Source organism: Actinia tenebrosa, unplaced genomic scaffold, assembly GCF_029948245.1.
Source record: "Actinia tenebrosa isolate PJP-AT-01 unplaced genomic scaffold, QUT_ActTen_1.0 PGA_scaffold4__44_contigs__length_22323623, whole genome shotgun sequence".
NCBI lineage: Eukaryota > Metazoa > Cnidaria > Anthozoa > Actiniaria > Actiniidae > Actinia > Actinia tenebrosa.
The window spans coordinates 14,584,902-14,610,726 of NW_028292581.1; the positions used below are offsets into that span (position 1 = coordinate 14,584,902).

The 25,825-nt window shown below is 36.8% G+C and overlaps 2 protein-coding genes across 2 annotated transcripts; one reads left to right on the forward strand and one right to left on the reverse strand.

Annotated features, from left to right (window-relative positions):
• Positions 1-428: 428 nt before the first annotated feature.
• On the reverse strand, positions 429-1,721 carry LOC116306084 (myosin-2 essential light chain). Its single transcript, XM_031716117.2, is given in 2 exon segments — positions 429-1,522; positions 1,524-1,721. Coding segments are annotated over 2 exon segments (453 nt in total). The 5' UTR covers positions 1,614-1,721; the 3' UTR covers positions 429-1,159.
• A 537-nt stretch (positions 1,722-2,258) lies between these two features.
• On the forward strand, positions 2,259-23,032 carry LOC116306078 (uncharacterized). Its single transcript, XM_031716112.2, has 28 exons — positions 2,259-2,627; positions 3,475-3,560; positions 4,162-4,402; positions 5,173-5,301; positions 5,683-5,789; positions 6,004-6,090; positions 6,171-6,224; positions 6,726-6,850; positions 8,093-8,196; positions 8,595-8,743; positions 9,291-9,397; positions 9,991-10,074; positions 10,330-10,422; positions 10,963-11,104; positions 12,554-12,609; positions 12,877-12,952; positions 13,340-13,402; positions 14,901-15,040; positions 15,591-15,674; positions 15,989-16,075; positions 16,398-16,539; positions 16,783-16,857; positions 17,483-17,519; positions 17,698-17,806; positions 17,947-18,058; positions 18,353-18,394; positions 19,440-19,478; positions 21,273-23,032. Exons 1-28 carry the CDS (start codon positions 2,329-2,331, stop codon positions 21,398-21,400), a joined length of 2,997 nt encoding a protein of 998 aa, XP_031571972.2. The 5' UTR covers positions 2,259-2,328; the 3' UTR covers positions 21,401-23,032.
• The last annotated feature ends 2,793 nt before the right edge of the window (positions 23,033-25,825 follow it).

Here is a 25,825-nt window from a genome sequence, read left to right on the forward strand (position 1 = left end):
TAATTATAATGATAATAATAGCAATGACTATACACAATCATAATGCACAATTGCAAATCCTTTATTTACCAGTAACGAGGGTGGCACTAAATAGCAAAAACTACGCTAATATAAACCTGTGGTGCTCAGAAATATCTCTGAGCTGTTTAAAAAAAACACCTTACCTAACATAGCTAGAATTTCTCCTTTTCATATTCAACAGTCACAAAAAATTCACTAGAAGTAAATAAACAAACAAGCCTTTATATTATTTTTTTCATTTTAATTAAAACATTATTTCTAGATTTGCAAGACAAAACAGATTTTGAAATTTGAATTCAGTTAGACAATACAGACTTTCACTTCCTCTTCATACTATGACAGAGAATTATCCAGAAATTCATTTAGACCACGAGGCTTTTGAGATTTTTTACGATAAAGACTAAAGATTATGCAAATAAAGGGTTTTTATTTCAACACAATCTAAACAAAGCACTCTATTACATTTATTATTCTGAGCAGCCGGCTAAAATGGAAATATTTTACAACGATTTTATTAACTAACGCCAAAAAAATAATTCTTAATTCAAGAATTAAAAGGAATCTAGAGGTTAAAAAATTACAGCGTTGACTTGAAGTCCTTGAGTATCAAAGAAGTAAAACTGAAAGAAATCAACCTGAATAGCGCCGTGTCATTTCGCGTTCTGTTTTGAATACACCGTGAATAAAACATGAAAAAGTCATTAAAATTATAGTCATTCAACTCCTTTCTTTTGCATCAAGAAAACCGAATTCTAAATTATAGGTTTTATTTGAAGATTTTCCGAATTATACTGCACAGAAAAAAGGTTGCCTCAAATCAAAGGTTGCCTCTTGAATAACTAACTTTATGAGCTTAATATGTAGATCAAATAATTAATATTTTGAAATTCGATACGAGAAAGCTGATTTTCCCATGCTCTTTTAAATACAATTTTTTCTAAGCCATAAGAAAATAAATGAGTCCAGTAGGAAATTTTCTCTTTTAGAATTTTAACTTTTCTTAGCTTATTTTCTAAATTTGAAGGAGCTGTCAAATTCAAGATATCTTCAGCATTGCTGTCACAGTTCAGCCACTGGTTTCATTTTGATAGTTCGGCTTTAATATTTGAAAGCTTTGTCACTCTCTGGTGAATGATATTTATCCAGAAAGAACACTTCCAATGAATTGTTCACAGTCAATTTGTCCTTGCTTGTCTTCTAACCCTTGAATGAGAACATCTACTTCTTCATCGGTCATTTTCTCGCCCAAACTCGTCAACAGATGCCTCAACTCGCCTTCGTTGATCATCCCAGAGCCATCGATGTCAAACATTTTTAAGCTCTCCACAAAATCCTCGCTAGTAAATTTGTTTTTTTTCCCTCGAAATGACTGAAAGATAGGCAGAAATTCTTCGAAGGAGATTCTTTTGTTCCCCTTTGGATCCAGCTCGGCAATATTTTTTTTGATCTCAGCATTTGTGGGATTTTGCCCGAGACCACGTAGAACATCGCCTAGTTGGCTTCGAATCAATATGATCGTCTCCAACTTTGTCGTACAACAAAAAACATTCTCTTAAGTCTCGGATCTCCTTATCTGTCAAAGGTTTGTCCATTGTTTTGGTAGAAGAATTTTGAACAGAACTCTCTTTCTCGTTCACTGATCGACTCGCTCTTTTACTGTTCTCAGTTCCGGAACTAAAGCCGGTCAAACTGTCGGTCAAACTCATTTGCATGTTGAACAATCAAAGTTGCATTATGGGACTTAAGCTTTGGATTTCCGGTAAGCACAGGGATCCCAGACGAATGAATTTTTATTTTAAGAATTCACTTATTCTACCTTTTTTTAAAAAAGAAATATTATTAAACCTCTGTCTAATTATTTAGCTCGAGAAATCGTATTGTATGTCATATGGGATCGATAACACATTGAACTGAAATTACCGTTACAAAAAGGGCAAAAATAGTTCGTCTCCGCATTCTTAAAAAAGCTTTTCTACCAGATAAACGACTGAAAATAATTATCTTGAAAATTCGAGTCCCCAGCCGAGGGCTACTGAGTAAATCATTGCAACACAAATTCTTAGAAAGAAAGTCAGTTGTTATATTATTTTCATCATACCCGCTGTTTTATGATAATATAAATACAAATAAACAGGTAGATTTTCATTATTAATTATGAATTGAAAATTTTGGCGCTCAAGGACGTGACAAAGAGACAGGAAAAGCCGCTTTGTGACAACTTGTTTTGTTTACCTGTAAACGGTTCGCGCTTCCTCTCTCGATTAACAACGTAACAGCATACGGTTGTGCCAGGAAAAAGCTTGCATAATGGCGACTGGAACTGCAGAAGAAGTAGAAGCAAAGGCAAGAAGACAGAGGCAAGACACCCAGTTCCGCCTGTCATTGTTTGTAATAGCTCTAATTTCATTGTCATGGTTTCTGGGAGCATTTGGCTTCTCGTATCTATGGTGTTTCTTCTTAATACCTTTGTGTTTCACGGTTTGGTATCGCAAAAATACGAAAATAATTGACGAAAGAGTCCGTGAAGCAGAACTTTATGTGCATCGGAAAAAAGCTCTTAGAAACGAGGAGTCTACGGAGTGGCTCAATTTTATCTTAAATCGATGGTAAGTTATGGAACTATCAAGCTGTCATATCACAAACGTTTCAAAAATATCGTTTAGTTGTTTTTCAAATGCATTTTACGAATAATTTACTTCAAAATTGAACTGCTGCTAGCGCTATAGCTAGCTGTCGTAAGTTTACGAAATTTCTTTCAACATTTCGAAAATTTATTTCGATTCCCGTGTCGAGCTGCACTTGCAAGTCATTAATCGTTTGCAGTATAAAACATGACTAAAAGGGTGTAGCACTCTAATTCTATCTTACATCTTTTTATTCACTGATTTGGTGACGGCCCCACTTATAAACTAAGCTTTTTGTCTGCATCGTATATATTGAACTCATAATTTCATCATTATTTAGTATGTGAGTACATTGTATAAGTGTATTCCGTAAAGTACTTATATTTTGTTTAACATAACGTCTACTTTAAAATTAAACAATTTTCGCAACATATTGTTTTGTTTTTGTCCTTTTTATTTACTAAAAATTTCAAGTGCACATTTAAAAACGTTTTTCTTCGAAGAGATAACATTTCCAACAAAAAATGTGAAAATATATATATATATATTTAGAAATGTTGAAAAAAAAAATGTTTTCATTCACATTGAAGTAATTTTGGATCAACACCTCGAGTAGCATTCAAATGGCTTACTTGAGAATTCTGATTGGCTGGAAAATAACCACGTTTAAACTGTTTGTCCAATCAAATACACGTGAGTAAGACTTTCATGCTGGAATCTATACTTTCCTAAAATCTACTAAATCATTTAATTATTTTGTAGTTATTAGAAACATAAATGTTTAGTTTTTTGGAAATGTCGAGCTAATAGTGTTGTATTTAACTAACAGGTGGAATTTCAGTGAAACTTCATTATGCCAGCTCATTCGTGCAAGCCTCAATCCCGTCCTAGACTACAGCAGGCCCTCGTTTATAGGTATGTAAATAACGAGCAAGTGAGATTGGTAATTCCAGATGTGGATCCCTTCCCATGAGAATTAAAGTATAGAAAGACGTGGCCGCCATGTTGGATGACATGACAAAAAATAAGACCAAATTTGCAATGTTTGTTTGTGCGTTTTATTTGCTTGTTTTGATTTGATTTATTGCTTGTTCTTTACATTGCTTTTTTTTTGTTTTGTTTTGTTTTTGTTTTTTGTTTTTTGTTTTTTGTTTTTTATTTTTTATTTTTTTTTTCGTTGTTGTTTGTGCGCGCGCATGTTTTTTCTTACTTTGAGTTTTATCTTTAAAAAATGGCGACAGAGGAAATAGTGTAATCTCCTTTTTGTTAGTTCTTGGAGAAGACAGCCAAGAAAGAAAGAAAGAAAGAAAGAAAGAAAAAGAAAAAGAAGGAATCCGCCAATCTAAATCATAGAAAATAAACGTCACGGTCGCGGCAAGGCACGCATACACGGCACCAATTTTTTCGCATTCATACGAAAACTGTTCTATAATAACCCAACCCATGAAGTCAGTGGCAAACATTATTATTATTAATCTATTTTTGTTTTATTTTTTAAAATATTTTTTATTAAAAGAAAGCATGGAATTGATTGAGTTCACATTCGGTAAGAAGACTCCCTTTCTTAAGCATGTCAAAGTATTCGAGAACATTGATGAGGGTGACTCATCCAATATGCCAGCAACAGACCAGAACATCTTCAAACCACCAGACGACATGCAGAAACGGCAACGCCACTTGCTTGTGTTGAACATGGACTTGTGTCTTCAGGCGCCTGACACTAAAATTGTTATTAACGTGCGACTTGGCGGGAAAATGTAAGTAACACTTTTTACAATAACCTACAAATTTCTCGCGCGCTGATTGGCTAATTTTTATCGTCAATAGAGAAAGAGACAAATAAGCTGTCGTCAACGAGCGCGTGTTGGTTGTATTGACCACTAAAAATTAAACTAGAGATTGTAGGAAAACTGCAAAAAAATGACATCAGCTTTTTATATTTCTGTACGTCCTCCTATTGACGATAGATTTCGTCATTACATTGTCAAAGTAGTATTCAGGATCCACTCTACTTTGAAAATGAGATGACGCAATTTATCGTAGATAAGAGGAAAGACACCTAAAAATCTGACGTCAATTTATTAAGTTGAGCAAAGAAAAAATGAATCACTCGTTTATAGTATCGCTGGTTTAATTCAGATGTTAAACTACGTCCTTGCCGTAATCTCATTAACTGCACCAAATGGTGGTCAAACACCAATGTGCTGTGTCAGCCAGAAAGAATTCTATTGAAAATAAATTTTTGATTGCGCTTATGAATAATTTTACACGAAACAAGAAATGACCGTCGTTAGTGCAACCCAGCATTTGTTAGGTATTAATCAACAGAATAACCTCATGAATAGCATTACCAACCTTAAGAGTAGGGCAAAAACCATCTTAAACAAATATAGTGCCTCTTGGGTAGGATCAGTATATCTTTATGATGTTGCAACATAAATTTATCCGATCCCCTCTCCTCTAGGCGATAAATAATGAGCGAAGAACAAAGAAAACTAAGATTTCCTATTTGATGTTCCATTTTCAGGCTTGGAGCGGATGTTGATGTCAGCTTGGAGGATGTAAATCTATCTGGCCGAGCGCAGATTGTATTCGAGATGGATCACATGATTCCCTTCCCGCACATGAAAAGTGTCGCTGTAACGTTCCTGGAAAAGTAAGTTTGACAGAAATAGAGTAAATAATAATAATAATTTATTCGTACCTTGTATATACTATGTTTAACAATATGCTATTGCTTGGTATAAATCAGATATTAATGAATCTCATTACTGGCATTCACTGAAGGGCAAACACTACCCGACATGTCCTATCAACAAGAGAGTATTGTATTGCTTGGTACCTGGTATCAATCATATGAATAAATCACATTACCAGGCTTTAGCGAAGTGCACGCATGCCTGTCATGCCCTATCAATCAATCAGAGAGTATATTTTATTGCTTGGCAACATTAAGCTAAACAAACCTTATCATCGTTTATCTCTTGCTGTAGGTTTAAGTTAGTCGAGTATTTTTACTTTGTGATTGTCATTCTAGACCTGAAGTCAGCTTTGATGTGTGTATGATGCGTGCTGTACAAGTAATGGACATCCCAATGTTAAAAGATTTCATCAATGCACTAGTCATAGACAGTCTGACCTACGGTAATGCTTCTTTGCTTCCTTGCTTCCTTGCTTCCTTGCTTCCTTGCTTCCTTGCTTCCTTGCTTCCTTGCTTCCTTGCTTCCTTGCTTCCTTGCTTCCTTGCTTCCTTGCTTCCTTGCTTCCTTGCTTCCTTGCTTCCTTGCTTCCTTGCTTCCTTGCTTCCTTCCACCATCCCTTTTATTAGAATAACATTTCATCCCTACATTGTTTTTAGCTCTCGTGGATCCTGGGAGGATCGAGATTCCTCTAAACAGTGTTGACACTGAGGAACTACTCAACACTCCAAGAAAATCTACTTATGGTAAGTACACCAGTTATTTCATCATTTTTTGTTAACTTGAACGATACATAACTTTGTTCCTTGGTTGGGTTTTACTTCAGCTAATGGAGTGCTGACGCTGACTGTAAAGGGAGGTTTACCTCAAAAATTTACAGGTAAGTCTGCTTAATTCTGGGAATCGAAGGAGAGGTAGCTATAGTAATGCACTTACTCTCACCTATTTAATTTGGCATATGATTACTGGACTTACAGCGCAACGCAAAAGTATGAAAGCACACTTCTATGCAAGGGCTTGTACGTTAATCCGACACATTTCGATATTTCGATGCGAAACTAGCTGGTTTTACCAAATAAGACGTGTAAACGCTCGTTTGGCAGGAAAAAGCTCGTGCATAGAAGTACATTAAATGTGGTCATGCTTTTGTGTGTTGCGCTGTAATATCCCTGCATGTTTCGAAAACAAAATGTTGTATATTTTGATGTAAACACCTAAGAGAATGTTGCGGCGTGTATGTTGGAAGCTTCGCACTAAAACATAAGTGAAAAATATTACTATCCCCCTTGGGATGACGATGCATGATGCAAATGTTGATGGTGCTGCTTGATAATAATGATAATGTTGATGATAGTAATAACGGTAATAATCTGATACATAGATGACCAAATCTTCACATCGTTCAAGTTGGCGGACCAGGACGAAATCAACTCGGAGAAGATTCAGGGTGGAACAACATGGGAGGGTTCTTTCTCGTTTCTTACCTACGACTTGGCCAACGAGCAAGTAAGCAGGCTCTTGAAAGTTCTTTTTGATTTGATTTTATAATGTCACGTTCAGCTCTACAATCAAGTGATTCAGTAATGATAAAAGGGTAAATTTTACACCGTCAAAAGATGAAAAAACTTACTGACGTATTGAAAACGACTAGCGGTCCTTCGTCGGAGTTAATGAGGACTAGCGTCCGAAACGTCAGTAAGTTTTTTCATCTTTTCACGGTGTAAAATTTACCCTTTTATCATTAATGTTTCATTAGAAACACCGACGCAGCTCACACTAAGGCCCCGTCCACACGTGTCCGGAAATTTTTGTATCTGTGTCCGCAAATTTCCGAAAACGGTCTCCAGAGTGGAAATTTTCGAATACACTCCGAATACGGATACGTGTGGACGGCCGCATCCGCAAATTTTGCGCATGCTCAATAAGAAAAACTATCCGTCAAAGGGACTAGGCACTAGCGTGCATCAGGGCGGATCGAGAAATTTGCGGATACGTGTGGACAGTAAAAACAATTTGAAAACGATTCGAATACGCTGCGTGTGGACGCAAACATTTTCGTATCCGCAAAAAAAAATTTGCGGATACAAAAATTTCCGGATAACGTGTTGACGGGGGCCTAAGTTATCTCTTCTTTCAATCAAGTGATTATGAGCAACGAGCTGGGATTGGGTGTCTTGTTTAACGTGTCAACGAATCAATTAAAAAAAAATTTTTTTTAAGCAAAGCTACTGATACAAAAATATTATTAGAATGCTTTGTTATCGTTAAACTAGTTAAGATGGTGGTTATGACGTACCAGGCACATGCTCCTTATATTTAGGTTACTTGACTTGGATTCAATCAGCTGATTTTGAATCTCTGCATTATCTGCTTCAAATGGTGTCAAACACTGAACACCATGTACTGTCAACAAGAAAGAATTCTATTGAAAACTTGCGATTCAATTTATGAACTTTCCGCAAGGGACAGGAAGTGAAGTCAAGTCAAACCCAGCAAACGTCATCAAAATCAGCGGTTCACATCGAATGAGAAAGAGGTCTATAGAGGCTTTGCACCATCACGTGATGTCAGCCATGACAGGAGGCACAGCAAACGAGTCTTTTACCCTGGGAAGAGGAATTTTTTTTTTAGTGTAAATGAGATTGGACCGGATTCAATTGTTCCTGCCTCCTGTCATAACTGCCTTCACGTGTTAGTGCAAAGCCTGTCTGTGGCAAATCATTACATGTAATACCTTTTCTTTGGCAGATGACTATTGAAGTTCGAGGTAAGCGAGTGTTTGGTACCAAGTACGTGCTGGCCAAGTACAAGATCTTTTTGAATAGTCTTAACCTCGAGAAAAAGAAGAAAGTGTAAGTAAATGTTTTTAATTATTAAATTTTCGATAGAAATTCAAAGTTCTCACGAATAACCTGTCGGCCGATACAACAAAACTTAATGTTTTAATGGTTGGCACATTAAAATCACAATGACTGATTATGAGTATTACCGGATTTACCTAATGCGGGGGTTAGGTTAAGGATGGAAAGGAGAAGGAGAAGGAGATGGAGAAAGAGACTGACAGGAAGAAGGTGAATGAGCTTCATTGAAGACCGTTTTTATTCGTAAAGTTCCCACCTTGGATCCCAGGCAGGCAGAAAGAATCCTAGATAAACAGATGGTTATAGTCGATTCTAGCTTGTCTTAGCTTCTAGAATGAACTGGCGAGATATTAATAATTAATGACGCCATTGTGTATCTTCGTGACTAGTGACACGGTGCTTGAGAAGGAAGGTATCAAAGGATCGCGGCTCGAGGTAACAATGGAATATACAGCACTAGATCACATCGACGTCAGCAGTCGAACAAATGAAAAAGAATTTCTTGAAAAATACAACATGAATGATCCTGTTAATGAAGGTAACTCTGCCCGTCATGTGCACACTATTAATCTAAGAGTATTCCATTATATTGTTTCGTACTAATCACAGCTGATTGAATCTCATTACTAGCCATATCATGACAGACAAACACCGTCTATTGCTTGGTATCAATCAGCCAAATGAGTCTCATTAACAGTCAATATATAATGACAGGCAAACACTGTCCACCACAGGCTATCTACCAGAAAGTATTCTATTGCTTAGTATCAATCAGCTGAATGAATCTCATGAATCTTATAACCAGCTCGTCATGACAGGCAGACACTGCCCGCGTGTGCTATCAACCAAAATTCTATTGTTTGGTATCAATCAGCTGAACGAATCTCATGAACCACATTATAATATACTGTGCAATGACAGGCAGACACTGTCCGTCATGTGCAGTACTATCGACCAGTGTGTATTCTATTGCTTGATACCAATCAGCTGAATGATGAATCTCCATACAAGTCCTACAATGACAGGAAAATACTGCCCCCATTCTCGGGTTCATTTAATTAAGTCTATTATTGTCTTTTTTCCAGTTGCTGGTGTTCTCCTAGTCGTGTTGCACAGTGGAGCACAGCTCTTGTCTATGGATGCAGATGGCTACAGCGATCCTTACTGTATCATAACCGCAAACAAAGAAAAAGTGGGTTATGCTCGAGCTCTTTTACAAAGTGATCTAAGAACTTAGATTTTTCATCTTTTATACTCATTTTTATAATTATTGTCCCCTGCACAGTTCCCTGCGCTATCTATGCATCGAAGCGAGACAAGAATTGACCTTGCAATGAAAGAGACAATTTTGAGACCTTGGACAATGATTCGAATGTCTCTATTATCGCAAGCTCACCGTTCGTCTCGCTTCCGATGCAAAGGCACGGCTACTTTTCAAGATAGCGCAGGGAGCTGTAAAGAGGACTATTCTCCAATACTTCTATGTATAATACTTCATGATTAATGTAGTTCTTTGATGCAAAACTTGCAAAATTTAATGTCAAAAGCTTCATTTATATCCGCCATAGCTTGAATTGACTAGATGCTTTGCTTTCGGTGATTGCCTCAGTCTACCCCAGGTGTATAAATGGGTAACACCAAACTTTTTGTGGGGCTTCTACAACGGTCTAACACTTGCGGCGGGGGGAGTGTAGGGTAAAATAATCATAGGATGTTTAATGGTTCTGTTGAATATTACAAACGTATTGCCTCTCAACTGTGTATGTGGTATGCTTTAACAAACAGATCAAAACTACTGCGCATGTGCAAGGAACCGTTAATCCAGTGTGGGACTCTACAACAGAGTTCTTTGTCAAGGATATTACTAAGGTAAAGAAATTCATAAAACCTTCAACAGACTTTATTGTTAGTCTGTCACATCAATGCATTCTGGGACTGTTAACTCAGATAAAAACACCTAACAAAATAACAACAAATAGTCTAAGCGATTAGACAAATCTTACATGAGTTTAGAACAATGGGAAAAGTTAATACGTAAAACTTCGCTCTGAAATTTACAGCTTAGACTCTTGCATTCGTTCATGAAATTCCTTTAACTCTGTTCTTTACTTTATTCTTTTCCAGACAAACCTATTTTTTCTGGTTTACGACCGTGATCGCAATTGGCAGGGACTGTCTGACGACTTCATGGGATCTTGTTCTTTCAACTTATCAAAGGTACACAAATTGTTTTAAAAACACATAGTCAAGGTTAGTCGTTCGGAAGTTGTACAAATGTTATGCATTATGGGGCTCTTTGGAGGGACGCTTCATCAGTCAGTTGACATTTTTTGCATCAAGAAACGAAAGAAATCTGAGATTTAACAAGACAATTAATGTTTCCTATCACTTTTCTTCCTTTCACTTTTCACTATAAGGAAGCAAACAAAAAAACAAAAAAACAAAAAAAAAAAAACAACACCAAAAACCAAAAAAAAAACAACAACAAATAACAAAAAAAACAACAACAAACAAATCAAAACAAACAAAACAAAAACAAAAATAAAAACAAAAACAAACAAAAAAACCCGCCATATAAGTAATAAAGCGTCCACTACAATAGTCCCATGAAGCTATGCGTTTTGCAACCGTTAAACAAAGAAATGATACTCTAGGCAATGAAACATGGTCTGAAAAAGAAAGGTCCAGGAAGGTAACAAATATTCTTTAACTCTATTTTTTTTTTTTTTGAAATATTAAATTGTATTACGTTCAAAGGAGGAGCCAGCGAAAATCAAGAAAAAGTTAAACCTGAAGTACAAGGTCTTCGGTAAGAAGCGGTCAGAGGATTCATTCATGGACGCAGGCACGATCCTGGTTTCAGCTGTGTTCAGACCAGTAACATCCGTCAGCAAATCAGGTAGGTAGTATATCCTAGCTGGGATTCCTGTGGAGGGCTATTACCATCCGTTAGCACCTCATGTGGGTAGTGTATCCTAGCTGGGTTCCCTGTGGTGGGTTATTACCATCCGTCAGCAAGTCAAGTGGGCAGTGTATCAAATTAAACTACTGGGCTACCTGTATTATATGCCGGTTTAAAAATCTTTTATTTTATTTTTTTTCGTATTACAAAATGTGACCGCGCTGTTCCTACTAAGGTTTGAATAGATCTTTTTCGAGATATGAGAGCGCTGACAAAAGATCGCATGCTCAGATTCGAAAACGAGGCATTTTCGGACAAAATTGTTGCGCGGGCTTTGGAAAACACATAAAAAACTACAAATTATGACAACGAATGGGTATATGTTCTCTTCAAGGGTTTTAGAAATAGACTTAACTCTATGTTTTCCATCTTTTTTTTTAATCACACTGCCCGAAGATGCTTCGTTTTAATGTCTGCGCCTGCTATATTTATGAAAGTCCTCACGCATCTTGGAAATCGTCTATCGTTTAACATTTTTTCTGAATTGTTTTAAAAAAAATTCTTATTTTCTTTTTCGTCGCGGACTGCTAGAATCCCACTTACCTTAGAAGGGGGAATTTCTCATAATTTGCTTTTACTTATATTTTTCTTTTCTTTTCTTTTTCTTTTTTATTTGTTGGCTTAAAATGTTTTATTCTCATTTTTTTGCCCGATATCATTTTTCTCCCTTAATTGTTCACTTTTTCTTTCCTTCTTTCCTTCTTTCCTTTTTTCCTTTTCCCTTTTGTTCTCTTTTCTGAACCGTTTTGTGTTTCCCATATACCTCATTAGTTCAACATCTATCTAATATTAAATCCCTAATTCAGTTCATCGTATTCTGACTTGTTCTAGTGTCCATTGTTCATTTAATCCCAGCAATGTGTATTAATCCTCTCAAAAACTATCAAGCTTTCCTTTCGTCTTGATGTTTACTCTAGCTTTGCTGTCTTTACGTCCTATTTTCGACCTTGCGTTCGTATTTCCTAGACGGAGAAGAGCTAATTGCTCTTTCGTACATCTTGAATTTTCCAAAGAAAAATCAATGGCATGACTTTAGAGTAAACTGCTCAAACTCATGCTATCTTAAAGGCGTGTATACCATTTTAAAAAGTGGCAACTCATGAGGAGATAGAAAGCATATTATAAAATATTGTAAAATTGGAAAAAGGCAAAATATTCAAGGGATTTGTTTTCTTCACAAAGCTGGTACTTGGTCCCGTTCTATTTTCTTTTCTTCTTTTCTGTTCTCTCGTAATTCTTTATGATTATTTTTTTCTTTCCTCTTTCGTTATAATTTCTTTTTTTTCTTTCCTTTTCTTCTCTTCTTATTTTTCTCTTAGTCTATTGTATTATTATTGCTTTCGTTTCTTTTCCTATTCTAAACCCTTATCACCAATATTTCCATAGCCAAAGAGGGCGACTTGACTTCCATCGAGAACGGAGACGTCATTGAAGATATCAACGTAAGTAATGTTAAAAGATCTTGTAAGTAATAAATACCCCAAGACATGTCCTCACATTAACCATGATAAATGTCTTTGCTATTTTCAAAACCATTGAACTCACTACCATCCCAATGCTCAACAGCGCCAATATCATGGATTATTTCTTCTGAGTGAGAAATATTTTAATGCGTATTTAAAGGAGCCTTATCTTCGGGAGACCGGGCAGTATTTAAGCCACTACTGTTGATTCCAGAATAGAGTATCTTTAAGATTTTGTGATTTTAGGAACACGCCAAGAAACACACGCTGAAGAGTAGCATGAAAACGAAAAGGCAAATCGAAGAAATGATGCTCATCAAAGGTCAGCTTGCTAAGAGTTTGTTTGAGTTAATTATGGAGAGGAGAGGAATTAACGAGTCAGGGAGAAGATCACAGAGAGAAACGGCTAAAAAAGACTCAAGGGACAGAGAGAAACAACGGAAACGTCTAGAGAGGGTGGAGAAAAAATCATTCGTTTGATTGAGGAGGGAGAAATTCGTAAAAAATAGGGAAGAAGGAGAAAATGGAATAAAAAATAACTGAGGAGGGAAAATATTCAGAAAAAAGTCTTTTCCTCTCCGTTCTATATGGGATTCAAATAAATATTGTTTGGCTTCAAATCAAGAATATTCACTGTAATACTAAAACCAACTTGGCTGCAATGGCTGAAAGATATATATTTTTCAAAATTGTTCGTTTTCGTTCACAGAGCGAGGAGTACTCGTGGTTACTCTACTACAAGCTAAAAATCTTGTATCCATGGATAGCAATGGTAGGTACCTCGAGATAAGAATATTGTAGGCTTAAATTTATTTAAGATTGTCGACCGAAACTGTAATTGTTAGTTCTCCCCTGTGCTTCGAGTGTTTTCTCATTGTTTCTCTTGTTTTCCCTCTCTTAAGAAATTTAGAATTTTTATAGCATTCATTTTCTTTCAAAGAAAGAGTTTTGATAAAAAATAAATTTCTTATGCAGTTTTATTATTATTTTCACAGTAATACTTAAGAACTTCGTTCGTTCGACTCTTGAGAAAAAATTTTTTTTCTTGAATAAACAATTTTCTCTTGTACACAGCTTATTACAAAGATTTTCTAAGGGTTAGCCTCTTATCAATAGAGAGTTTTAGATTTACGTTCACGGCAAACGTGAAACGTCAGTTGACCAGTAAAAAATTCTTTTAAATTACTGAAAAAGAATCGCAAAAAAGTCCAAGTAGTAGAAAAACAAAAGAGTATTTGCGCTTGGTGAGAAGGTTTGTAAAAGTAAAGTAAAATACACGAAAACTATGAAAACGTGGTCACGTTTGCCGTTTGCGGGGAGAAAAAAAAGTTAATCTAAAACTCTCTAATATCAGAATTTTACAAATACCAAAGGTAAAGTAAAGAATGCACAACACTTCAACCATACCAACACTTTGAAATCAGTTCCATGGACGTTGCGCACTAGAATGGAACACACGAATATCCAACACAAAATTGAGGCTAAACCCTGAGCGACAGACTAGTCCGAAAGTGGAGACCTCACAAGATATTTCGTGACTATTTTTTGTAAGTCTAAAATGATTTTGAGACTTCAAGGTTTGACAATTTGTAGGCAAAGTCCATTTTAAGAAAATTGGAAAATTTTTAAAAAATTTAAGATTTAAAAAATCGCACGAAGACGAAGTTGTTCGCTGATTTGAATAGAGACTTAGAGCATGTACGGACGTGTTCCTCTCCTGTCTTACAATGCGTCGTCTTTCAACACTGTTTTCCAAAGTTCGGGCCACTGGTTTGAGTCCTGTGGACACCGTCATCTGTGAATTGAATTTGCTGTTTGATGCGTTGCTTTGCGGCTCCTTTGCCACCAGAGTTTATTCTACGGGTTCTCCGGTTTTTCAACCTCCTTAAAAATCAACATGTGAGTCGAGCGTTGTGTGCATAAAACAGTAAATATAGTGGTAGTGAGTGTGAGTGGGGCCACATCAGCTAAAGCTGCCAAAATAATTAGCATGCTCTAAAATAAAAGATGATGACGATGATGATGGTGATGATGGTGATGATGATGGTGATGATAATGGTAATGATGATGGTGGTGATGATGATGCTAATAATGATGATGATGGTGATGGTGATGATGATGGTGAGGCTAGTTCTGATGGTTCTGATGACGGGCGAAGCGGAACAACAAATCCCAATACCACAGTATTACCCTTCTCGAGTATCTACAGAAACATTAACCTATGACCTTGTATATAATTACCTTTTAACATCGAACCTTTGTTATTCTAGGGCTCAGTGATCCATTTTGTGTCGTGCGTGTTAATAACTCCAAGAAATTCAAGACAAAAGTAGTATACGAGAGCCTTGCTCCTGTGTGGAACGAGTCTGTATCTATTGCCATGCCACAGGGAAATGACAAGCTGATTGTTGTAAGTAACAACTGGTACTGGGGCTGGTACTATAGCTAATTAGTGAACAAAGTTTTTAATAGATACGTTCATCATTATTATATTTATCCAATTATTTACGCGATCATGGCCATTTCTCTCTACCTCCCTCCATCTTTCCTTAGCCTTCCTGTTTGTTGGTTTTCTTGCTTGCTCACTTTTTTCCTTGCTTGCTTGCTTGCTTCCTTCGTTCCTGCCGTCCTTCCTTCTTTCCTTCTTTCCTTCTTTCCTTCTTTCCTTCTTTCCTTCTTTCCTTCTTTCCTTCTTTCCTTCATCTATTTATCCATCCATATATATATATATAGGTTCTTTTTCTTTTTGATTTTTTGATTTTTCCACCTATCTTTTCCCTTCCCATTTTTCTTTTCTCTAGAACTGCTCGTATTTTTCTATCGTATTTTTTATTCATATTCGAAGGACGAAAAGTCACTCAATGGAACCACTGTTAATTTCCAATTCCATTATGCTAATTTTTTCATTTCCTATTTTCCCGCCTTTTTATATATATTTTTCCTTTATTTTCTTATTAAAGGATATGTTCGACAAAGACGTTTTTCAGAACGACTTCATGGGATCTGTAACATTTTCTCCAGAAGAGATTGAAGAACTCTCAAAGGTCCTTTACTAATTGCAATTTTAATCTAACTTTTTTTGTCCCAATTTTACAAACATAAGGAATTAGGCTAAAATAATTGCCATCTTACAGACCAGATTAATTTTTTAAAATGTTTTTACAGAGTTTTTCTGGTTTTCCTCCCTCGGCGCCCATTTCCACTGTAAAATGACATCCCTGATTTTGTCCTCAAACATATGCAAAACTAAAAATTCAAATCGCATTTTATGAATGTGTTTAAATGTTTGTTAAACAACTGATTTGTGTATAGAAATAGCTGCTGTATTGATTCCCGTGATTATTCTTATTTACTTCAGAAAACTATTCCTGAATGGTACAAACTGAAAGATGTTGATACGGGAGAAATTCAGATAAGACTAAAGAAATGTAAACCTGGGGAACAGGTAGTCACGAAACAAACCAATTGAATTATATGCAAATGTAAATGACGAATGAGTAACATAATAATATTCAAGCTTATTCGATATTGTTTTGGAAATGGGTCAATGATGGATGGATGGAGGGATGGATGGAGGGAGGGAGGGAGGGAGGGAGGGAGGGATGGGTATATGGATGGATGAATGGATGCAGGGAGGAAGGGAGGAAGGGAGGGATGAATGGATGGATGGATGGATGGATGGATGGATGGATGGATAGATGGATGGATGGATGGATGGATGAAATGTATTAATCAATGACTTATGAATAAATGAACCATGGTTTCAGGTTCCTGACGTCGGTCAAGATGTGGATGAGGTCAACCAGGCACAAGGAGAAGGAGAAGCAGGTGACTCAGGATTTGGCGAGTCATCAGAAGCACAACCCGAAGAAAAAGACGCTCTTGATATGGCATTGGATAATATTGAGAGTAAGCTTGCAATATCAATAATCTTGATTCTAAACATTTTGATAGCTTTTTTTTGAAAGCTAGAACTTTTTTTTGTTTATTTACAAACATTAACTACCATTATGTTCAATGCAAATTCAGCATTACTAATCCAGCAACATTTCTTCAAAATGCACTCGCAATCTCAATTGATTCCCAAATAGTAACAGTCACGTGATTATATGGTCCAATCCAATGATCGTTGATATTGTGTATTGATTACAGCCTACGCCAATGAGGAAGGACCACCGGTCTACTATAGTGTATCGGGGGAAATCATCCAAGCGTCTGATATCAAAGGTAATTCAAGCCACCGAAGTAATCTGTATCAGTCTAAACCTACTAATGGTCTTTCACAAATCCTGCGCTCTGATTGGCTAAGCTACCAGTGGTGTATAAGCGATAAACCACTAGTAGCGAAAAGAGGAGGTTTTGAAAAAATACTCAATAATATGTGAAATTTATGTAGCGCTAATTCCTATTAAAGCTCATAAGTGCTTTACGAAGAAAATAATATATCAATAACTATATACATTAACTATAAATTACATAATATGAATAAAATAACGGAAGCAGATATAGAAATAGAAATAAATTACAACCAAAAAATCTACTCCGATGATATGGCTGTCGCTTGAGAAAGGATAATTAATTTAATAGAGTTTTTGCACCATCACGTGACGGCAGCCATTTTAGATGGCAGACATGGCAGGAACATATAATCGTTTCATATAATAAATAATTCAATTCCCGAGAGCAAAGGGATTTTATTGTTCTTCCATCTAACCACAGGCAGTCCAAGCAGTATTATGGGCGTGGGCACGTGATGGTGCCTCTATGGTTGGGTCGCGTTAGTTCTTATTCGGTGTCTTCTTGGAGCTACCATTGATAAGTATTAATAACGGCTTCTTTGTTTGCTTTTCAGGCTGGGGAGAAGTTCACATCAAAGGAAGAGCAGAGATGTAAGACAAAAAACACTTCCTTAGCAATGACGGAGCGCGAAAACCGACTTCTTGCGAATTTCTTGCATTTTGTCACAAACTCTTGAATTTATATTTTTCAAAATGTGTTCGAGATGTATGTATAAAATAAAATAAATACATATCTTTCTTTAAGAAAAATTTTTCACTTCCCTTGCAGACCTCGTAAGGGCAGAAAAGGAACCATAAAGTATGAACAAGTTCAAATCCTTACCACTCCACCGCTCGCTCCTGAAGGAGGCTTGGTTAAATGGAACCATATTTTCCAGGTACGGGCTACAAAATTCGCGTCCTTTTCAGGTCATTTCACTTCCAGAGGTGTTTGGTACCTAGCAACCCCACCCCTCCTCTCTAGATTCAGTCCCGTATACGTTTGACAATCGTTTTAACCTTATTATCCCCAATACAGACGTCAGGTGGTCAATCCATTTCGAATGAAGCAGTTTTGGTGTTCGAGCTGAGAGACGCAAAGAAGAAGACACAGGGAATAAGTAAAATGACGATAAAAGAGTTTTTCAAAGGTGAGTCAACGGCTTTATTTACTGCGGTTTTCGATATCCTGCGAAGTCGGTAGTTACAACCTTTATTTTTTTCTTTCTCTATCCTCCTTTCCTTTCCTTTCTTTTCCTTCCTCCAACCTTGTTTCTTATTACTTTCTTTGTTTTTCTGTCTTAAGCTTCTTTCTCTTTTCTTGGATGCATCTTTGTTTTCAATCCTCACATTTCCTTCACTCCTTCTTTCTTCATATTGTTTCCTTCTCCAGCTACAGTCATGGTTTCTAATCACATGCTCTTCTTCTGTCTTTCATCATTCAGGTCATCACTTAAAGAAAACAAAGTCATCGAGCGGCACCGAGGGTTAGTCATTTTGTATTTCTCTCCCATTCTACAAAATACATTATGAGATATTTGAGTTATTACGCGCGCGCTGATTGGCTGAGTACCGTTTTCTCGGAGCACAGAGACAAGCTCGCTCAAGATCGGTCAACTTTTTTCTCTCCCATTCTATAAAATACATTATAAAATATTTGAGTTATCACACGCGCGGTGATTGGCTGACTACCGTGTTCTCAGAGCACAGAGACACGGTCGTGCAAGATCGTTCAATTTCTTAAATGAAACCAATATAACGGCTGCGCATGTCTTTTTAAGTACTGTGAAATTAACACTCTGAGAGCTGTAGAGCACTCGAAAAGCAATATTCTCGTGAATCAAGGATAGACCTCATTAGCTCGGGCGTAATAGTCTCCCATAACATACCACGTGGCATTCCCTACAGTATGATTTCTTCATTTTACGGTTATGCATAGCTTTTTCTGAGTTCGATAAACGAAATGCATTGTGGTCTAGCTTTGGTACAAACAAAGCCATACGAGGTATGATGAACAAATGATGAGTGTACCCAAGTTAGACCACAATGCACCATGTTCGCTATCTCAAAAAAGGTCTATGAGAAAACATGTACCCATGAAAATGGATACAACTCAAGCAAAAAATGTTATTCTTAAGAGAATGTCACGTGGTCTGAAATGATAAAAACTCATATTCAAAACTCAAAACTTATATTTTACAACCATCACTCCCCGTGCGGGGCTCTTCCGTGAGGTTTGCACCACACGCACTACCACTACATTTACTATTTACAACACACAACCCTCAACTCACATGTTGATTTTTACGGAGGGAGGAAATCGGAGAACCGCGAGAAGACCCTCGTGGCAAGGGAGAGAACAACACATCATACAAACTCAACTCACATATGATCCTGAGTCTGAGTCGGGCTTGAACTAGAACCACAGCGGTGAGAGGCAAGAGGTAAACCACTACGCCAAACTTGCCGCACAAAATAATGAAATATTTTACCCAAACTGTAGAGGTATATACGACTGTTTCTCTTTTTCAGAGAAGTGCTCCGTAACTAAGTGGCTCAATTTTGAATATGGTAAGTCAATCTAACACGCTAAATTCCAATTCGATCGGTGAGTTAGCCTTGCCCTGACTTTGATGAGCCCAGAGGTTGTTTCAGGGTTCAATCTGTGAATAAGCGGTGCCATGACTTAGATCAGCCCAGAGGTTGTTTCAGGGTTCAATCTGTGAATTAGCCATACCCTGACTTTAATTAGAGCAGCCCAGACGTTGTTTCAGGATTACATCTGTGAGTTAGCCGTGCCCTGTGCCCCGAGCTCAGTTTTCGAGAGCGTTCACACTATAAACTACCATAAACGTACAAAAAACACATTTGGTGTCAAAACCGAGTACCATAATCAGGATTCGGGCTAAATCTCAAACAGATAATTCTTGGACTTTTTAAGAACTTTTCAAGCCCCAAAATCATGTTTCCATAGCAGATAATTTTTGGAATAGGTCAAATTCACTATGATGCACGTTCCGTTTAGTTTTACTAAACGCATCCCACATGGAAAGGAGTGAGTAATGCATTCAAAGCCATCAGCGTCACCATTAAGATTCTTGAGTTTGCTGGTCATAGCAAGGGGTTAATCATCTACGGTCTAGGGGCCGACTAACCTCTCCCTTAGGCTTCGGCCGAGCTTCCTGATCAGTCTGTAAATCTCCGGATAGCGGTGTCGGGGTCGAAATCTCCGGCGTAGCCGTAAATGCTTCGCGCTGCCATACGACGGTTCAGCACTCGATGTCTGGAAGTATGGTCCTTTTTTTAAATGAATCAAAACGTAAAAATCCCAGAATCATTTTTCCATAGCATGTGTCTATTTTGCTTATATATACACAATAGATGACTATTCACTGTCTAGGTTCTAATAGTGTCTATTTTGTCTATATATACTGACAATGTGTCAACGAGGACATTCTTAAATTTCGCTAGCGTACAAGTCCTTTTGAAATGCCTCAATATTTCTTTGAGTCCAGTCTTCTATCATTGCTTTAATTTTGGATTCACTACAAACATCAAGAAGCTAAGTTTTTTTTTTTTACAAGACTCGAAGTTTGTCCTCTTTTAGCCATTTTTGTAATAGGCCTATCCCGAATTCGCTTGACTGGTCACGAAACAACTTTGACGGACAATTAACGTTTCAAAAGTACTGGCGATAGATCGATTTATTATGAAACGTTATCGTTCACAATAGTAGCTAGATCGGTTTAGAGTTTAGACCGATCTAAAATAAATCACCTCTCTAGTCGCTCTAGTTTAGATCACTTGTGATCGATCTAAATGTAAGTTTAAACAGTATAAATCGTGTGCGAACTAATCGAATCGAACTAAATGGCCCTAGTGTGACTACGCTGTTAGATCAGCTCAGAGGTTGTTTCAGGGTTAAATGTGTGAGCCGTGCCCGGACTTAGATCATCCCTGACGTTGTTGTAAGGCTCAATCTGTGAATTAGCTGTGCCCTGACTTAGTTCAGCTCTGAGGTTGTTTCAGGGTTCGATAATAAATTTTGAAGGCTTCTTTAAACATGGCCGCCAGCACTTGATCACAAACAAAACAAAACAAAACAAAACAAAACAAAACAAATCAAAACAAAACAAAACAAAACAAAACAAAACAAAACAAAACAAAACAAAACAAAACAAAACAAAACAAAACAAAACAAAACAAAACAAAACAAAACAAAACAAAACAAAACAAAACAAAACAAAACAAAACAAAACAAAACAAAACAAAACGAAACGAAACGAAAATAAAGGATTTATGTATCTTTTTGTTTACTCATCGTACTTCCATTCACATTTGTTTCTGTTATTCTCTTCTTGATAGACGGGATGCCCGCTGGTAGTCTACAACTCATGTTATCCTACTCAGATGTTCCCGACGCACCAATCGCGCCCACCAAATTCAAAAGGAAATCACTTCTGAAACGAATCTCGTCTAACCCTACTATTTGACTTCTGTCCGAGTCACATGATTATGCCACGCTGTATAGGTCACGCGGTGTAGTTCAGGTGAAATAGGTCACGTGGCACAAGTCACGTGGCGTAGGTCACGTGGTACAAGGTCACATAGCATAAGCCACATGGTATGGCCCAAGTGGTATAGGACACATGAAATATGTCACGTGTTATCGGTCACGTGGTATAAGTCACGTGGTATAAGTCACGTGTTATATGTACGCTTCAAAAGTTGCACAAAATCGTTTAATAACTATTTTGAGTTTAGTAATATTTGTAGTTAACAGTTTTTTTTAATACGAATGATAGAAATATTCAGGCTCCTGAGTGAAACATAAGGTACTGACTAGCAGCACGAGCACGGCCTCAAAGGACATAATACTGATTTTCCATAAGACAGTATGTTTCCCACTGACACGATAACCATTCTAGAATGGTTATCGTGTTAGTGGGAAACATACTGTACTCACTTACACAGCCTGGTATGTTGTAACATTGGAAAGGCTTTCCATTATCTTCCAGCAATAGTAGACAGTCTCTTTTCGAATTACCGTTCAAATACCTCATTTCAGTGTCGAATTTAAATATTCACAAATTCCAAACGGTAAAGTAAAGAATGCACAACCTCAAGAATAACGCGCACTTTGACATTTTTTCATAGACCTTGACTGGAAAACATGAATATTCGAAGTAATTTCACACGAAATCAGGGCTAACCCTGTAGAAAAGAGAATTCGAAACTGGAGTATTCATCCTTTTTTAACACCTTGAACAATTATTCACATGTCTCTATCATTGCAAGCTAACCGTTCGTCTCGCTTCGATACAAAGGTACGGTTACCTTTCAAGATGGCGCAGGGAACTGTGAAGGGGAGTATTGTCCCTTTAACAACTACGATCCCATGATCACTGAAACAAAACGATAAATGTCATTTCCATAACCACGCAAACTCTGTACCTGCGACCTGCACGCTGAAATTTGGTTTTTCGCTGGCGCCAGTCAAAAATATGAAAGGTACTGACTGATTAGGCCCCGTCCACACGTATCCGGAAACTTTTGTATCCGCAAATTATTTTTTGCAGATACGAAAATGTTTGCGTCCACACGCAGCGTACTCGAATCGTTTTCACCGTCCACACGTATCCGTTTTCGTAAAATTTGCGACGGATACGGACACAAAAGTTTTCGGACACGTGTGGACGGGGCCTTAGATTGACGCAGCGAAAATCGAGTAATCCATAACTGGCAGAACGAAGCCTGGGAGTGGATGAACAAACAATATATAGTGAGATAAAACAAAGAACGCAGCTCACATGTAGAACAATACACATTGTTCACCATAATCCATGCTTTCTTTGTTTTTGTTATTTTGTCCAATCCCAAGCTTCGTTCTACGAGTGTACACCGACCCCGAAAATCCAAATTCTGCGTACAGCCCGTAGCTACCGTGTTCGCATGTTTAGGGCAGAAGGCAACGATAATAATTGAAATATTTATAGGAACATTTATCATAGTAGAAAATATAAGCTTTTGCACAATGGGGTGGGTATAAAATAAAGTGAGTTTTGTAAATGGAATAAAATGTAACAACCGTAAATAAATAAAAAGGGATGTATGAATCATCTTAACTTCTGTATAGCTGTGATAAAAATTGCTGTATTTCGATATTGGGTTTGAAATAGTTCCCCTCCCGCGCTCGGATGGCAGTTTTAAAAGGGTTTCTAGTTCCCTAGTCGGATTACTGGCGCGTTCAATAAAGCTTTCAATGAGTTTTCCGTTCCTGTTATTGTATCAAAATGAAAGGAGAAAACGATTCGGTGCCAGCTAGCTGTTGTATAATGATTATTTGCAAAATAGTTGTTAATAAACTGAAAGTTATTATTGATGGTTTTCACGGCGGCCATGTTGGAGGAACTTAATAAAAGAATTGTCAATGAATTCTTTTGTTATACCCTCCGACATGGCCGCCGTGTCTTTTGTTATTTATTCTCTTGGGAATGGCTGAAAACCATCAATTGGTTGTGCGTTTTCCACTGGAAACAACCTTTCTTGCCAGCTCTAAAAAATGCGGGGGAAAAAATGCATTAAAATGTTTATAATCTTGTTATACGACTTAGAAGAATAAAGAAATTATCGAATCCTTAGCGCATGCGTACTTTCCATTGTGTTTTCGAAGAATTTAACAGATTGTTTGCGCATGCGTTTATTCCAGTAACTTGTTGCGAAAATTTATTACTTTCTTTTGATTTGAAAAACTTCGGCATTGAAATTCAAAGTAGCCGGTATATCGTATGAATAAAACATTATAAGAACATCTGCTTGAAAGCTGCATAACTTTTAAAAATAAAGTCTTGTAAGACATTGAAAAGAAAAATTTAATAGGATTTTTGGTCTCATGCTAGGAAAGAGCCTTGCATTGCAGGCATACTGATTTCAAAAATATTTCGTCTCTACTAGTGTGTGAGCAAAATAAAAAAGTTGTCTTCTCAGGAAAGAGCCAAACCAAAGCCAAACGATTAACGATCTGAAGATGCGTCAACATTTTTCATCCAGCTAGTGTCTGATGTCCCAGTGAAGAAAGTCAACAAAACTTTCTAAAATATCTGTCCCACAATGAATATATTACAATAATCTCAAAATATCAAGATATTTTGCCATCTTCACCTAGAGCACTACTTTATTCTTTATGCAATTAAAATAAAATTGCATACATATTTCCTGGTGAATTTTGACTATAATTATTTTCGAGAAAATAATTAACGCAAGCGGAACGACATCCCTTGATTGGCTAGGACCAAGCAACAGTTCCAAGAAATTTTGATTTTGCGGCTAAAAATATATCTGGCTTCCCATGACGCATCAAAACCTTTGATTGGTGGATATTGGGGGAAATAAAAAATAAAAAATAAAAAAAAAATTAGAAAATGTGTTTATTAAGCAACTTCCGCAATTAATATAGATGCGTGATCTACCAAAGGTACAGACGGAATACTGAGACAACTGTTAAAGGTATGGAAAATCTTTGTTTCGGTTGGGTTTTTTCCCCTGATAAACAATGTGAACTTAGTATTTTATCAGTGAGAGCAGTCAAAGAAAATATTCGCCTATCTTCGACTGAATTCATGTCGAGCCGTCGAACGAAATATCTTAATCATTCAGCCAAAATTAACCAAAAACAAAAAATATTCAGTAGTGTTTATATGCCAATGAAAACCTGCCGATGGTATTTATTTTGTGTGTGCCGCGTTCAGTACTTGGATTCTTCTTCTTCTTCTTCTTCTTCTTCTTCTTCTTCTTCATCTTCTTCATTTTCATCATCATCTTCTTCTTCTTCCTTTTTTGTTAGCAGTTATTTAGGATATATATATTTAGCTTCACCTATAGCCACAAATCAGAAATTTCACATTTCGTGGTTATCCGGAAACCGAAACCAGATAACCGGTGAAAATGAAGTTTTCTTTGCTTGAGTGTTGTGAAGGTCTCGCCATGGGAATAAAATAACATTTGCTATTTGTAAATACATCGCACCATGTGAAAGAAATAGCAAAAGAAATTCATACTTTTTTTGGAGTTGAAGAATTTAGTTTTGAACAATGCTTGTGTGACGAGGAATTTTTCATTATATTTTAAAGTCGATAACAAACAAAACAACCCCGCCATTTTGTCATAAAAGGACAGCACCAAACTAAGATGAAAATATACACAGTGCCGGTTCGTCAACTTCAAAGGTCGACTTATTCAAAGACGAAAAATACCAAAATTATTTCATTAATTTAAGCTAGCTTATTAGACCTTTTTAATTTGTTTTACCACTATTTTTGAGGTTCGTGCAAGATAAAACAATAGATGACAACAAAGGTTTGTACGGCCTGTGAAGTCCTTATTTTTTTAAATGAATGCGTGCGTAAAGTTTTCCTTAACGCTGTTCTTTTCTCATACCGTGCTTTATTTGCTTATTCGCTTGCGTTGAGACCGGTGGGGTACAAGACGTTCAATACGCTTGCTTTGATTAGTACAGAAAACAAAAGGAATTCACATTCCGTACAATCGTTTTTAGCATCTATTGCATTAGCATTCAACAGCATCATCTGACAAACAGTGCATATTCAAATATCGTTATTGAAAGTCTATTCCACGCTAATGAAGTTTATTATGGCGTTAATGAAAAATATCATTCATTGACGAAGTACCTGTTATTAAATAATTGATACACTTTATATTGTAAATTTTTAAAAACTTTAACGACAACCACTACCCAAGGAGACTGAAATTGCACAAAAAAATTGGATTAGATTATTCGAGAAATGTAAAAAAAACCCTAGAAGTGTTCATGGTTTCGAGTGTCCGTACAGTAACTGCGATATAATATATAATCCGAATGAAATATTGTGTTTGCGAATTTGATTTATATGACGGGAAAC

Excerpts from the sequence above, each read along its gene's own strand:
- LOC116306078 (XM_031716112.2), top strand. The coding sequence starts at position 2,329 with ATGGCGACTGGAACTGCAGAAGAAGTAGAAGCAAAGGCAAGAAGACAG. Across the intron at positions 2,628-3,474 it reads AATTTTATCTTAAATCGATG|GTGGAATTTCAGTGAAACTT; the intron begins GTAAGTTATGGA and ends TTTAACTAACAG. Across the intron at positions 16,540-16,782 it reads GGCATTGGATAATATTGAGA|CCTACGCCAATGAGGAAGGA; the intron begins GTAAGCTTGCAA and ends TATTGATTACAG.